Genomic DNA, 17,470 nt, shown 5'->3' with positions numbered 1-17,470 from the left:
TTCAGAATACAGAAGTTTTTTTTGCAAAAGAAACATTTTGACATAGTGAAAATGAAGCAGTTAACGTTGTATCTGGTGGATTCAGGGCTCTTTGTTGCAAGTTGGATTCCAAAAAATAAACACGTTGACCATTCTGTAAATATACCGCTAAGTGAACAACAGCTGGACTTCGTTCATATATCGGAAATGTAAGAATTTGTCAAACAGCTTCATTACTGCTTATGTATTTTCCAGCCTGATATTGTACGATTTCATCGATATCACTGATCTCGGACTGCAAGCCAAAAACTGCCATGTCACTGCCTTTGTTGACGTATTTACATATGTATTTGATTGCTTTTACGGAGTTACAGTATTCAACGTTTATGTTTGCATTAAATTTTTTTTACAATAAAGGTGAATATGGAACAACCCACTGGTTGGGTATTTCGATGGTGGTACCGTTATGCTTCTTTATTATTGCTGTTTCACTGCCATCTTCAGTAGATCTTCTTTTATATTGTGGGTAACCATCATTGCCAGTAATTGTGTTGGGTACTAAAGGTCGAGGAAATTGCTTTGTACACCTTCCTTTGGCCATGCATGGTGATTTTTCATTCAGTGCACCTTAAGGTCCATGTATCATATTTTTTTTTACCACAATATCATATAAGCTCTTATTGACATTTTCATCAGGTATTTCAGCGGAAAACACATCGTCAATTTAATTAGAAGTAATTTTATCATGTATCATGTAGATTAGTATATGTGCGTGTGGCAATCCTGGTTTTTGCCATTCCACTGAGTACACCCAGGATCGCACTGACCCAAACACTTTAAGTTTTACTATGTAGTTTATCAGTGATTTCAACTTCTGCCGGAAGACACGGGCCGTAATGTCATGTATATGAACCGCCGATTGTCCTTGAAGTCAAAGCTGCTGTATCTCGTCCCAAGAGAGATTACATGTAAATATAATAAATAAATCTGGACGACCATAGAGACGAACATACGCAATAGCATTTTGAGCATATTCATGCATATGACGGGGACTGCCAGCATATGACGAAGGTAAAATCGCTAATCTTCCAACGTTAGTGGTATTACCGTCATTTACAACTGTATTTCGCAAATGAATGTACTGTTCATAGCGGAGCTTGGTCTGATTCAGACGAATAAATAGCAAACGTTCTGATTCAATCTTTGCATAAATATCAACGATGTATTGGTGAAACAATCGACGGCATTTTAAAATATAATTATCTTCATTGTGACGAATCATTAGTCTATAGGAATAATAATTCATTGCGCTGCATTTCTTATCCGTTTGTTTGTTAGTGGATGGATCTATCAATTTATTATTAAAGTGATAGACGTTGGCTCAATCCCAAAAACTGATTGGATATTGTAGGGCATCGTAGCATCGATGAGTTTCAGCAATTCTTACCAACTGACCGTTTCGCTTACGAAGAATAATATCTCGAGGTAAGAAGTGATCACCAACCATAACGATTACCACTTCGTCGATAGTTGGAGCATTGTATCTACGGACATGTTCGCCAGTAGGCGTTTTGTCAGTGGAAACAACAATTATATACGTATCAGTAGGCATCAAATCGATGGCTGTTTTAAACAGGCGCACTAAATCATTATTTTCGTGGAAAAGGTGTTGCAATTGGAAAACGATAGTCCTTTCAACGTCGGGAGAAATTTCGCAACGTACATTCAATTCAGAATTGCTATCACTGATGAAGTAGAGTTGTAAAAATTTATGATTCTCACCTGAGAATGGTAGAAGGGACCCTGCTCTATGATAAATTTGCCCTTTTACTTTGAAAGTAGGCATAAATTGATCTTGATTTTCGATTCGGGCACCAAACGACGTCACTTGGAAACATGAGTTATATTTTCTGAGGTTTAATAAAAAACGCTTAGATTCTGACGTAGTTCCAGTAAGCAAAGTCTTCAATGGCTCTAGTAGTGCAGCCAGTCGAGGAAGTTTAATTTTTCCTGAGGCGCAACACATTCCCCTTGTTTCACCATCAAATTTCAAGGTCTTGCAATAGGGACAAAGTTTAGACATAGTCCCGATTTGAACACATCTGCTCAAGCTATAATCATCGACTGGGCTATAACTGGATGCCAGGCGATAATTTTCACGTTGCTCTTGTGATTCCTCGGCACGCTTTCTTTCGGCATTATCTCTTTGAGCCTCAAGCCTCTTTTCACGTTGTTCTTGTGATTCCTTGGCACGCTTTCTTTTGGCATTATCTCTTTGAGCCGCAAGCCTGTTTTCACGTTGTTTTTGGGATTCCTCGGCATGATTTTTTTCGGTAATTTCTCTTTGAGCCGCAAGCCTGTTTTCATGCTGCTCTTGTGATTCCTGGGCACGCTTCCTTTGGTAATTTCTCTTTGAGCCGCAAGCCTGTTTTCACGTTGCTCTTGTGAATCCTCGGTACGATTTTTTTGGTAGTTTCTCTTTGAGTTGCAAGCCTGTTTTCACGTTGTTCTTGTGATTTCTCGGCACACTTTCTTTTCTTACTTTTTCTTTTAGCCGCAAGCCTTTTGGCATTATCTCTTTGAGCCGCTTCCTCGGCTGTTTCTTCTCCCTTTGTAGGATTTATACTAAATATTCTCTTTGAATCGCAAGCCTTATATACTTATAATGACGTCATACACAAAGCCTTACATACTTATAATGACGTCGACTTATAATGACGTCTTATACAAACATGCAAAATACATAAATGACGTCATAATGCTCAATCTTTATAATGACGTCAGTCGTCAAATATACAAAATACATACAGCTTGTTTTTATATATATAGATTGGCATTTACAGCAGCATCTAGCGAACTCTTGAAGACAGCAGACTAGATTTCTGAATCAAACACAACGAAAATGTCCATACTACATGTATATAATGATTCCCAAGTGATTCTTGCCTAGGCAAGAATGCGCTTTTGAAGCCTGTGGAAAAATGCACAACTGAGATGTTTTCGGAGCCCAAACTGTCTGTAGTCTATATAACTCACTTTGATATTACTTCGATAAGGATCAAACTTCCATCACCTTACTCATCGTACTTGAAACAGTAATCGACATTTAGTCTTCACACACATTTGATTTTTTTCTTTTTTGTACGATGTTTGTAACGACTCTTCCGCAGAATGAGTAGAAGAGAGTTACATTATCAATGCACATATAAAATATTAGTTACATATGCTGAAGAAAAAGCAGTGAACCATTGCGTAGATGATTAACACTAATACTATTAAGACTAAAAGCCTTGTCACCCTTCAACTGGTGAGCAGCCTACTAAACACAATTCTTAAATATAGCAAATAGTTTCCCTTTTTCAGAAGTCATTCAAGACGAATTTAAGCGATTCTTCATATTCCTTTTCCAAATAATCATCTTTTGATCCCGAAAGCCTTCGAATAATGTTTTAACCCCTGATCTTCAGGTATCTTGGCACTTTGCACATGAGGTGTGTTTTACTACTTTTGAACTTTTTTCACATGTTTTGTGGGTCATAGATAGATTCTTAAGAATCGGTTCTTTTTCAGCTCATCCACAGCTTTTTTGAATTCTCTTTGATTTTCACGAAAGACATGGAATTTCATGCAAGTCCTCGGCTTGCCTGAATTGCACCACGCAGTTTATTGATCCTCCATTTTTTATGATTAAAACAAAGATGATCACTGTATCCTCTGCACTAGGTGCAGTTACAGACTCAGAAATATTTTACACGTGATTAGTTCTAGCACAATATGTATTGAATACAATCCTTGTCATCACACATATGGACAAGAAGCAGGAATGGGACTCTTATTTTGCCCACAATATAGACAGTTCTTTCACTTTCTTGATTGAAGATAAACTTTCTTTCTGTATTGCTCATCAGACTGCTGGGCACTGCAGACTAAGCTAGGGTAACAATTGTAAGCCTCAGGTCACTAAGTGCATTTCACTCTTTGAGAATGCAGGGAATTTCTTTACTGTTCCCGTGAGATCTGGGACATATAGAACATCACATTCTATCGGTGCAACCTTTAGCAATATGATAAATTACCTGGCACTTGAAGCCTTTCTTGGGGATTTTTCTGAATGGGAGGAGTTTGGTGAGAATATAATCGATGAAAAGCCCACAATTGACTGCAGCATTTCAGGATGCGCCGTCACTAAAGGTAAGTCTGGCTATCTCAGATTGACTAGATCTCTTGGCACTGACTAGTTTAGAGTTAACAATGAAAATGCTAACTTCTGTTGTTACAAGATGTACAAGCTTGAGAATCGTGTAAAGCTTTTCCTCAGGAAAAGAAGCACTTATACAAGGGGAGAAATTTAAGGAGTTTGTAAAAGAGCTGCCAACTTGGGGCTGTCCTTGTAAGCAATCATACCGGACTTAGTCTATTGAATATGATCGATAGCTCCATAGCTAGCGGGTTTATCGACAAACTACTTCTGCTTGGAAGAGGAGTCTATTTTCATGGTAGGTAAATTACTGTGTAACAACGTCTTATTATTATGCTTAATAAAATTATTTATTTTTGGTGAATCAATTTCAGTAAAGGTTGAAATCCTCTTTGGTCAAATAAATCAGACATAAGCCTTCTTTAACAATTGTGACATTATGTCTTTTTTTTGAACAGACTCTGAGATATAGAAAAACTGCTAATTTGACTGAAGACTAAGGATTGGCTATAATTTAGAGAAAGGACGGAACAAAAAAGTCACTAAAAGTGAATCAAAATTAAGTACAAAAACAAATATATTACACGGATATGAGAGAAATGAGGATGGTCTTGTGGATCAAGTTAGGAAATAATAGGAACTTTTCGGTAAGTAACCTTTCTTTATTTATTTGTGGCATTCACCTGTCTTGTCTCAATTCCATTAAATGTAAAATTACAATAATATTATAGAACCTTTTCGTCACTTTTGTCAATTCAAGATATCCCAATTTTTTGTTTTTAACTGAGTTGTCAGTTAGAGCCTTTTAAATCCTTTTTTGGTTTTGGACCTAACTTTAATTAGAGCCGTATCTTCCCATTTGAGAACTAAAAACTTTAGTTTATTAGAGAATTAAATATCTCATATAATTTAAATTCGCCTTTGGACTTACTCCGTCTTAATTCCTAAGATTTTGCCTTTTTAGTAAGCTCTATCCTGATCACAGCAGTGAGCCTTGATTACCCTTTTATAGCTTAATGTCCTTCTTAGATTTTACTTTGATTTTGTAACGGGTCTTTTAATTTCCTTTTATCCCTTTTTCTTAGATAAGACAGAGTCAGTGAAATCTAAAGCACTATTGAAAGATAACTCAATCTGAAAATTCATTAATCTTTAACGCCCCCTGTGGGTCCTTTCCCAAAACTTAAGACTATTGTTAATTGAGCAGTAGTGAGAATTAACTTAGAATAAGCAGTTGCTAAAGTGACGATTAACTCGCAGCAAGGAACAGAGAGCTAATAGAATTTTATGCACCATTCAACTTGGTGTCTCTTGGAACTTAAATCTCAGGGTTTATGATAAATCCCACAAACATAATTAAAATTCCCTAGACACTGGTTTTTTTTTACCTCCTAGATTAGTTCTCTGGTGTTTATAAGGTGGAGTTTAATCCCTAAGATAGGTCTGCCCCTCCCAAGCTCATTCTTTTACCTACCCAACCCTTTCTCTGCTGTCTATATAGCGAGGCTAGCCGTTCTGTCTATACACAATACTTGTGAGCTAGAGGTGTTGTTAGTATAACTAGGGGTACTTTGAAAATCTAAAATTCCATCCACAAACTAGGGAAATTCAGTTAATGATATCTTCCATATCGAAGTGATAGTTTACCCAAGATCCAAGGGGCATCTGTTCTTGTTAAGAGACGTAATTGGCAAATACCTTGTCTCGAGTTGAATTGAAAATTTTGTGTCTAGTCATTTTTGGTTATTCCATATTTCTTTGTTCTCTTTGGAAACCTTTAATTTACTTTCTCGCATGTCACTTGAAATACTTCTGACCAATCAAATAAAACTTGAAATAGTAGTACCCTCACTCCCTCACGTAATTGGCAAAATTTACCTTACCAGATATTTTGGATTAAGGATTCTAAGACTTTCGGACTCTGGCCGAAATAAGCCGTTTGTTTTCGTCGTTCGGTTTTATTTTGCGCTTATAAGCCGTTCTTTGAAATGCCATTCTTGGTTTTTAGCAAGTCGTTCTTTAGAAAGACCAACTGAGGCTCATAATCCGTTTCACTACTTTAGTTTTTCTTTTGAGCGCCAAGTTTTAAAATCGAAAACCATACACGAACAAATTACCAACCAGTGCACTGATTTGTTTAACTTGCCTTTGCAGTGCCTACAACCCTCTTCTACTTCACCCCAACCCTCCTAATTAGCAAATCTATAGCTAAATTTTTCATATTTCCCATTTTTTCTGCAATCTGTCCCTTGTGTTTCAACCAATGTGCCTGTAAATTCAATCAACCATAAAAAAGCAAGAACTGAAAAAATAGTGATAGGCAACAAAAAGCATTTGAAATATATAATTTGGGCTATATTTTTGCACATTCTGGGGTTGGAGGTAAAGTAAAGGAGAGCTGTATGATATTCCCCTGGTCGTGTAGGCTAAGTGGATGGTCAGTTGTACCCGATTCTGTCCCTATTGTTTTTTAGTTGGATGGGAAAAAATCAGAAGAAAGTCTCCTTTGAAAAGAAAGAGCCCAAAAGTGAGATTGAATTTGTCAAAGCTTGGAGATTTAACCCTACTGTCTGATCTAGGAACACAGATGCATAATTGAAGCTTTATTTATTTCTATCTTAAGGGGGCCATGAATTTATAACCTTACGTTTGATGGGTGACAAAGAGCACTTTCTTCATTCATTTGTTTTTTTATTTTTTTTTCTACAAGAGTGTTTTTTCTTTTTTTAAAGTGACACACTTTTTTTCTAAGAATGGTTCATTCATATCAGAGGTTCCTTTAGAAGTTGATGACCCACTTTAGAATCCCTGGTCTCAAAATTGCAGTTGAATTTGTTGAAGCTAAGAGGCACAGACCTCCTGTCTGTTTAAACAAAATAGATGCGCATAAGTAAGTTTTATTTCACTAACAACCAATGGCCATGACAATGCAAAAAAAGAAAAAAAGTAACTTTTAATTACTTTACACTGTATAAAAAAACAGAATAAAAGAAAAATAAATCACAAAACTCTTCTTCTGTGCTCCATTGCCAACCTGAGCAATTGCCCTAAGTTTATGTCTTCGAAAAGATTCACCCCCCAGCACATTCACCCGGTATTTCTCATGAAACCTACACTTTTAATGCCCTTTTTTCTGAACTCACTACAATTCTACACAAACATACGCCACATTACCCACACTCTCATTTATGCTTCCTTCCAGAGATCAGACTAAGGTAAGGACTACCTTACCTACAATTCAATATTACATTTAACGGGTTTAAAAGAAGGCTTCCGTGGCTAAATCAGCCCTTAAATTTTTTATTCACCTTTGAAAAACCTAAAGTTAGTAAAAATAGGGACACCTGAGACTAAGAAGCCAAACCTATTAGGCTTAGGTCATTTGTTGGTCTGTGAGTCAAAGCAAATTCAGTGCAGTATTATGCAGACAAGTCCAGTGGACATTCCTCGTCATGAGTCAACCCAAAATCTTGATCATTCCTTAGTTCTATGGCTATCTACCTTAGTACCGCCCTAGGATAGATGGATGGTTGATAGACTATTTATCAACAAGTGAAATTACATAATTTTTATACAATTATAAAAAGTCTTATGCCAGATTTGCCCTTTTTTCTTTTTTTTAGTTTTTTTTTTCTGTTTTATTTTTTAGTTTTTTTTCAGTTTTTTTTAGTTTTTTTTTCTTTTACCGACTCTAGAGCATGCAACATATAATTGTCCATGGGAAAAATAATCCGTATTAAGATCTATACCGCATTTTTCTAATGATTGCCCTTGATCGTTGTTGATGGTGATTGCAAATGCTAATCGAATTGGGAATTGCAATCTTTTAAATCTAAAAGGTATATCCATTGAAATAATGGGAATGCGAGGAATAAGAACAGCCTCACCCTCGAATATTTGATTCCAGATCTGTGGCGGCTGACTTCTAAATGACTGCCTGGTCTCGAATCTTGGTCAGAATAATATTGTTGATTTCGTGGAGGTCTGTGTTCTTGGCTGCCAGAATCGCTCGTTCACTTAGACATTTATGATTTTTATAATTGGTTAGAATATTCGGAAATACCTTTTCAGCCAAATCATTTTTTGACGTCACTAAATTACAGAATTCAGGAGGCAGTTGTATAAGTCCTGAAATTGCGTCAACTGGGAGCTTTCCGTTTCCAATTGCCAGCAATTCATCTGAAAATATTTCACCAGAGTGATCATTTTGCAATCGGACACCCGTATTTATAGTTAATTTTAATGTATTTATGTGTGCCCATAAATAAGAATTTTTCAGGCAAGCATTCATTTCATCCGCGGGTGTTTATTTAGGAATAATAGGTAGGTAGGTAGGTAGGTAAATTTTTATTTAAAACCTTTATATCATATACATATCAATTAGTCACAAAAAGGCCGTTCTGGCCTGTAATAGCAACTACATTCATGTTACTTTAATCATCAATAATACTAACTCATTAAATGCACAAAAAAGTGTATATATAAACATATACACACATACACATATAATATACATACATAAATACATATACATACACATATACATTACACATACAAATATACATACATTGCTCGATGATTTGTTATTGATGATTTTAGCATATATATATATATATATATATATATATATATATATATATATATATATATATATATATATATATACATACACACTCCAAATAATATACTACACATATTAAATACATTCTGGATAGCCCACTCTCATTCAATACGCTTCCCTTCACCATCCTGATCATTTATCATTCAAAAAATGCATTTTAACCGGTGCTTAAGCTGTGGGAGACTCTCTGACTCCCTTATATACTCTGGGAATGCATTCCAAATTGTCGTGCTTATGTGTCTTGTCACATGCCCCGATCGCGTTGTATTCCTTACCTCATTAATCAGATCATTTCCATGTCGGGTAAAATACTGATAGTAAAACGAATTATGTTTAAATTAGTAAATTCAACTTTTTAAAAATGCTTAACGTACTATCAGTTCCTCGGTCATAATTTCCAATAATACGAACAGCTTTATTTTGCTGTACCTGTACTCTTTTATAATTTGTGTAAAAATCACTTGCCCATATCATACATCCATAATTAATATAAGACGATACTAAGGAATGGTACAATGAAAGCATTACTTTAGTTGGAAAAAAATATTTAAGTTTACGCAGCATCCCAACACCTCTTGAAACTTTACATGAAATCACATCACTATGTTTTTTCCAGCTGAGTTTATTGTCCACTATAAATCCCAGATATCGAGTTTCTTGAACTTCTGCTAGAGTAGTTCCATTATATATAATAGCTCATGGAGAAGTGGTAGGCGCTGTTCCTATTCTAGTGAATGTCATAAAATTTGTTTTGGTTGTATTTATTGCAAGCCGACTTAGAGAGACGAATGTATGCAGTCCTTTTAATGCTTCATTAGCATTATCAGTAAGTTCATTGAGAGTCTTTCCTGTAACTGTAAGTGCAGTATCGTCTGCAAATGAAGTAATTTTGGCTCGTGGTATGTAAAACCGCATACTATCACAATATATAAGGTATAATAGCGGACCCAAGACTGAACCCTGTGCAACTCCACAAGTAATTGGATAACATTTAGAAATCGAACAATCTACTATCACTCTTAAAAACCTTCCATTGAAATAAGATTCAAACCATTCAAAACATTCATCTTTTATTCCTAGGCAACGTGATCTTTTCAATAAAATGCTAAAATCGACTGTATCAAAAGCTTTTTTAAAATCTATAAAAATGTTTATTTATATAGTTTATGTTATGTTTATATAAATATGTTTATAAAAATGTTATGTTTGCCTGAAATCTCCCGCAAGCAATATTAATGTGCTGCCAAAGGGTTTAGACTTTCCTCGCAAATCTTGCAATGATCGCTCGAGAGGCTCCAGCGATTTTTTTTTGCCCCTTTGTGCACTCATTCCAAACAATAAGTTTGCATTGCTTTAATTCTTCACCCATCCCAGAGGATTTTGAAATGTTGCACTTGGGATTTTTTGTAGATTGCATATTCAGAGGCAATTTTAAAGAGGAATGGGCAGTTTTCCCGCCAGGCAGCAACGTTGAGGCTATTCCAGACGATGCAAAGGCCAATGCTATGTCATTTTTGGATCAAACTGATGCAAGAAGCAATCTAATTAAAAATGTTTTACCAGTACCTCCTGGCGCATCCAAGAAGACGATTTCTCCAACTTGGTTATCGACACAATGCATTACCTGATCATAAATGCCTTTTTGTTCAGACGTTAACTTAAAAATATTTGTTTGCACATACGACAATAGATCGATTGTGTTGCAACTTTGTTCTCGGTCCAATTCTACGAACGTAGAAATAGCAGCAGTACGATTAGGTGAAGGCATTCCCAAATGCTTGAGAGATTTGTTTGCCATAGATAAGCAGAAATATTCAATCGTAAACTAAGTGCAGTTATGAATTTCTGTTGTAAAGTCCAAGGTCAAATCTGACCTCTCTAGCTGTATTTGGTAGAGTATATCCTCGGCCATTTGCGACTTGTATTTCTCTCATAACTCTGTAGGAGATGAAGGAGAGCAATTTGTCAATGTGATTCCAAACAATCCATGAATTTGACTTGGAGTTGACGTTTCACACGAGTCATTGTTGCAAGTATCCCAATGTTGGTCGTTCTCTAATAAATTCAGAACTTGGCATGCACTACGATATGTGTCATGTATAGTCCTGTTTACAGTTCTAAAATACTCAAAGGACGTGGGGCCAGGTACATTAACCAAAAGCAGGCGGAGAAAGAAGTATTCATCTTGATTGGGGTGAATGGTGTAGATTCTTCCTATCGTGGTTTCTTTGAAGGCGTTAGGCTGCCCGTCGACTGACTTGCCCCGTTTTCGACGTTCAAATGATTTTTTTATTAGCATTCCACGTGTAATGCGTAGGAACTTCAGAATACAGCAGTTTTTTGCAGAAGTTTTGACATAACGTGACGAAAGCAGTTAACGTTGTATCCGATGGATTCAGGGCTCTTTGTTGCACGATGGACTCCGAAAAATAAATACGTTGACCATTCTGTAAATTTACCGCTAAGTGAACAACAGCTGGACCGCGTTCATGTATCGGAAATGAAAGAATGCGCCACACAGCTTCATTACTGCTTATGTTTCTCCCAGCCTGATATTGTAGGACTTCATCGATATCACTGATTTCGGACTGCAAGCCAAAAACCGCCATGTTACTGCCTTTTTTGACGTATTTGATTGCCTTTACGGAATTACAATATTCCACGTTTATGTGCGCATTGATTCGATAATAAAGGTGAATATGGAACAACCCACTGGTTATCTACTTTGATTTAACGGTTATGCGACTTTATGATTGCTGATTCTCCGCCATCTTTGGTAGACCATCTTCTATATAAAGGATATCCATCATTGCTGGTACCTGAATTCTGTAATTTAGTGACGTCAAAAAATGATTTGGTTGAAAAGGTATTTCCAAATTTTCTAACTAATTATAAAAATAATAAATGGCTAAGTGAACGAGTGACTCTGGAAGCCAAGAACAAAGACGTCCACGAAATCAACAATATTATTCTGACCAAGATTCGAGACCAGGCAGTCATTTACAAGTCAGTCGACACAGTTCTGGAATCAAATATTCGAGGGTAGGCTGTTCTTATTCCTCACGTTCCCATGATTCCAACGGATCTGCCTTTTCAATTTAAAGATTGCAATTGCAAATTCGATTAGCATTTGCAATCACCATCAACAACGATCAAGGGCAATCATTAGAAAAATGCGGTATAGATCTTAATACGGATTGTTTTTCCCATGGACAATTATATGTTGCATGCTCTAGAGTCGGTAAACCGGACAATATATTTATACGCACAGACAATGGGACAGCGAATAGAATTTTTATAGTAAAAATCGATGGTAGGTGGTGCGCGTGCGGTGACAGCTGCAAGCACAAAATAGATTTTGAAACATTTAATAAAAACAGATACGATTTAGGAAATTTTTTCTCTCAGATTTAGTAAATTCTTCCAGGCCAGGGTGGCAACAGTGTGTTCTACCTACCTAAATACATTTACAATTCTTAGTTTTCAAGGAGTAAATGTGAAGAATTTATCAACACACCATACAGGTGTGTTGATAAATTCCTTGAATACTCTTTCATTTGGTGGTAGTATCTTAACCAAATTTTTGAAAAAAAGATTTTTGAAACGAGATTTGTTGTTGATTGTAAATCGAGTTTGAAGAAGCACTGTGATATTATATAATCTGTGGCAGCAAGAGCCTCAGTTTTGCTGTCACGTTTTGGTAACTTATTCCTGGTTGGTGTATTAAAGATTATTTATGCTTCGTTTATCCATCCATATTTTTTATACGGGTGTGTCCTTTTGGCAAGTAGTTTTATGTTGATTGTAGAAAAATCCAGATAATTCAAAACAAAGCAATTTGTCTATTGGGGGATACACTTACTTGTTATAGATATGTCAAATTTTTGAATATAGGTCAGTTACGGGATCACCAGCTCCTAACGCTGGTATACCAATGTTTGAATGGTGTTGCACCAACATACTTTGTAAATTTTTCTTCTAATTCTTTTTATCCTCTTTATCCTACTAGCAAAGCCGATAAGCTAGTGAATATGAATGATATATAGTGAAGTTAGCATATTTTTCACGTCACATTGTCGTACCCCTATGGAATAGCCTGCTGGGTTGCATTAGGAGATCTAAATCTGCCCAGTCATTTAAATCCCAGGTCGAAGGGCTTCTGCTCAGTCGTGATACAGAATGAGAGCAGGTTCCTTGTGAGTATTATGTATCTGATTTTTTGTTGTTGTTGCTGTTTTTTGTGTGTGTGTCTTGATTATGTGATATAATTAGTTGATTGAGCCACTGTGAACGTTTAATTCGGCCTTCTACTAGTGTCTATGTTTATTTTTTTTTGTGTGTGTTATGTTTGTGAATGGTTGAAAATAAAGGTGTTAATCCATCAACCATCTGAAGTTTTTTTTTTTCATTTCATTTTTAAGGAATCGGTATCCTTTCTGTCTTGTTTTATTTAATACTGTTGTTGTCTGTCAATGGCTTCAACATTGCAAGGCCATTGAGTCTTAGCCAAACAGCCGAGACGACCGAAAAAAATAAAAGTGCAATGTCATGAAAAATTAGCAAGAAGATACGCAGTCTACTTATTTCAGAAAAGATGCGAAAAGATGCATCATATCATATTGTATATGAATATGCGATTTTCCAAAAAAAATGTGTTATATTTTAATATTTTTTTTTAATTAAAAAAGGCACTAGATATAGCGATTCTCTTTCAGATGAGTCCTCAGCCACCTCTGTCTGATGTCTCAGCGCCCCACTAAGGCGGCTAGAACAGAGAGAGGGAGAAGGGAGGGAGAGAGAGAGAGAGAGAGAGAGAGAGAGAGAGAGAGAGAGAGAGAGAGAGAGAGGAGAGAGAGAGAGAGAGAGAGAGAGAGAGAGAGAGAGAGAGAGAGAGAGAGAGAGAGAGAGAGAGAGAGAGAGAGAGAGAGAGAGAGAGAGAGAGAGAGAGAGTGGGAGACACGTCACTGCATCCCGTGTGAAAAAGTGACTTTGTTTGTTATTGAAAATAGGGGACTGTAATCCTTCTAAATGAGAATTTTGGTTATAACAATTCCAATGGTAGAATTTTCACTTCGATCTAATACCATTTCTGTCGCGTTTCAGGCAAATTTTTAAAATTTGCCACAACCTTGTTTTTGCAATAAGAATTTTACAATGGATTACTTTTCCTTCCTTTTTAGTTTTTTTTTAAACGAGTTATCAAATTTTCAATTATTATCGGCCACTGGTTTTTCTTTACTACACGGAGCCCATAATAACCATTCTTCGCTAATTTTTATAACTAATAGCCTGTTTAGGCCATGGTTGCCCTCTTAGGGACAACCATGACAAGAAATATAAAGCAAAAGAGATTGCAATCTTGAAGTTAAATTTTTAAACCTCGAACAATGACAAGAAAAGTTGGATGAGGGGGCTATGAATCCCTCTAATTTTGTTTGATCATTTCTTGACTCTGATGCAACTGATGGACTTTTAGGGTTTCTAGCGATGTGACTTACAACCCAAATTACCGAAAATGGCCGTGAAAAAATTAACATTCTATTTATTTGGACCAAAACACCCACCCTTGACGTGCCGTCAAAACCTATTAAGCCTTCTGATTGATTTCAAGTAAATGATGATAAACCTGAAGTCTGTTTCTTTTAGTATTCATTGACACGGGGCTTAGTCGTAGTCGTAGTCACGACTACGACTACAACTTGGCAAAAAGTTTCTATTCACTCGGGTCTTAGAGTCTCAGTCCTAGGCGTATTTGGGTCAACTTACCAGCAACTAAGCGTAGGTTTCAACAGATTTCATTTAAGATTAGTCGTAAGAAATTTGACAGGAATGTAGGGTGAGCTAATGGTATGGAATAGCATAATAGTTTGATATTCTTTAAGAACTTATTGTGCATGTTGAGAATAGAAGGTTTCTGTATGATAAGACAAAGAAAAATTACAAGAATGCTCCGATGAAAAAAAAATGGCTGAGAGGTGATTGGTGAGTTGGATGCTCAAAATTAGCATCCGGGCCTGTATTAGCTGTATTTTCAGGTACAAATTGGGATGCTTACTTAGTAAAGCCAAGATAGGTAGTCTCAGTAAAAGCAAAGCTGGCATAACCCGCTTTCAGAATTATTTAAAAATGATGCCATTTCACTTGTTGATAGATTCTTGTCAAATTTCTTGCCACTAATCTTCAATGTAATTGGTTAAAAACTAGTCTTAGTTGCTGGTGAGTTGACCCAAATTTAACAATTTTGTTAAGTATCAGTCTCAGGCGTATGCCTGGGATTGATACTCAGAGACCCTTGTGAATGGGAAGTTTTTTCAAGTCGTAGTCGTAGTCGCAATTACGACTGCGACTAAGCCCCATGTGACCGGCCACTTACTCGTCTAAATTTCGTAAATTAATTAGTTGATAATGAAAAAGTATTGTTTTCAATCTCAAAGGAAGAAACTTCAGCACAAGTGATTGGTCTTCAGTAGGAAAAGAAGTTGTCTTGAATAACTGATCTTAAAAGTATGGATAATCAGGCTTTACAAGTTATGTGAGAAAAGTCAGAAAATGGGGGAGGGGTTATAGTAATGTGAGTTTTGAAAATGATGATCTCTAGTCCTGATAATTTTTTTTTCTCTTGTGGCTAAGTAGAAAAATTGAAAATAAAATAATGATTATGATATTTGAAACAGTGAAAAATTCAGATAAGTGTTTTAATCGTGTTTGAGTTCGAAAAGAACTCCCCTTCGAAATCCTTGTATTTGAGGATAAGTATCTAGCTGCTCTTGCCTTAAAAATGGAGTAGGAGAAAAAGGGGCTCCCAGAAAAGAAAGGGGAGCTAACTTGATTGATAAGCAGTAAACATATTTAAAGAAGCTATCACTTAGATTGAAGACTTTTGAATTCCCGTTCTTTCCTCAGTTTTAGAATTGTGTGAAGCTGGTTCCCAATTATGCGATCAGCTAATCTTTACTTTTCTTCGTTGGTTCTGGCTTAAAAATCTGGTCTTCGTTATATATGGCACCCTAATTGATAATGATCTGGTTATTCTAATAAAAGTGCTTAGAAAAATTTGTCTTATAGATCTTATTTGTCAGCTTCTGACCTTGAATAAGTAACACTTAATTTAAGCGCACTCATTTATGAGTTTATTGTTACTGAAAGGCAACAAAGATGATATAGTAACTATCTGAAATAAGCAACCAATTTGATATATGTCTATTCTGACAGTTCTAATGCTTGGAAGTTAGCCTTCGGTTCAAACTTCTTTTGTTGCTTTATTTTATAGTGTAGTAGTACAGATGTCAACTCGGGAGGGGGGAGCAGGGGATATTTACATTCTTCTAGATTTTCAAAATACATCTTTGGTAGTATCATTGAAAATTACCCTGCTCTGGTATTTTCATTGAAAAATAGCCCCCCTATATTTCAAAAATGAACCCCCCCCCCACAAATATGTTTGTGAGTTGGCACAGTTCTTCAACATTTTTGAAAAAAGCTTACCTTGGCAAATTTTTTGAAGGTATTCAGAATTTCAGATTTTCTAAATTTTTCAAAGTTACTCAGAATTTCTTAATTTTTGACTGCTGAACAGATAAAAAAAAGAAAAAAAAATACTTGACGGCAACTACATTACTCCAAGACAATTACGTATAATCTTTGTGGTTTTTCTCAGGATGAAAATTTGTTTTGAGAATGTTTTTATTTAATCCAAATAGGAAAGCACATCAGTGCCAAAATATAATATAAATTTTTAAAGACATTTATAACATATAATCTAAAGGGCTTGAGATTAATCCCAGTAAAATCCATTAGCTAAATCATCTAAGATAAAGCCGTCTTATCTTTTTATTAGAATATAAGAAGAATCATTACAATTAAGTTCATTTGTCTCTAATAGCATGTGCAAAAACACTAGTAAGCAAATACGGGAATTCCATATTAAATGTCTTCTATGCTGAAGCCGGTAGTTCTATCTATGCAGGGACTGAAAAGATGTCTCGTAACATCATCGAAGTTAATTTTGCCAGTCTCATCGGGGTAAGTTTATTGCGGTACTAAATCGAGCTTTTGATTGCTTGTTGGTATCCCATATTTATTCGCGCCAGCATTTTTCTAAGATTAAGTGTTTGGTTGCAGCGCTACATTAAGGGGCAAAGGTGTTCTTGACTCTATACAAAGATTTATTTTCCCATTGGTTTTCATTTAAATTCAATAAATATGGTTTCTTATTAAATAAATGCAAACATGTTTGCACTATCCTCTATATGTATAAAATTATTAAGGCTATATGCTTACTCAAAAGCTATGGAAACAGCCATTTCCTTCAAGGACACTGAAATCAAGAATAAAGAAATTTACGACAGAAATTCTGGGGAAAACCATTATCGAATAATACAGGTGTTTTTTTTTTTTTAGCTTGAGAAGTATTTTACGTGAATTCACAGAATGCAGAAACTTTACATATGCTCCATAATCTTTGCAAAGCCTTTTCTATTAGCCTGTCAAAACTTATGTACAAGTCATTTCAAATTTTTTTATGTCAACCTCATTACCTGTACACCATGTCCAATCCTAATAAATACCTCCTAATAATCAATCAATTTTCAAAATCAAAGAATGTTTCTCAGGATACATTCCTTGATTCAAGCTTCTTTCGAGCATCTAACATCAAACATTTCTTTAAAACA

At 35.7% G+C, this 17,470-nt stretch overlaps 1 protein-coding gene across 2 annotated transcripts in view; it reads left to right on the top strand.

The window, feature by feature from the left end:
- The first annotated feature begins 16,667 nt into the window (after positions 1–16,667).
- The window catches only part of LOC136033086 (farnesyl pyrophosphate synthase-like), a 125,968-nt gene continuing 125,165 nt past the window's right edge, over positions 16,668–17,470 (top strand). For both annotated transcript variants that reach the window (XM_065713692.1, XM_065713691.1), the window contains exon 1: positions 16,668–16,820. In XM_065713692.1, coding sequence (XP_065569764.1) covers positions 16,726–16,820 — 95 coding nt within the window. In that variant the 5' untranslated portion in view covers positions 16,668–16,725. The remainder of the gene's footprint in view (positions 16,821–17,470) is intronic.

The sequence above is a fragment of the Artemia franciscana genome, chromosome 11, assembly GCF_032884065.1.
Source record: "Artemia franciscana chromosome 11, ASM3288406v1, whole genome shotgun sequence".
In the NCBI taxonomy this organism is placed as follows: Eukaryota; Metazoa; Arthropoda; class Branchiopoda; order Anostraca; family Artemiidae; genus Artemia; species Artemia franciscana.
Note: the sequence above shows the minus strand (reverse complement) of the source record. Positions and strands in the feature narration are given on the sequence as shown.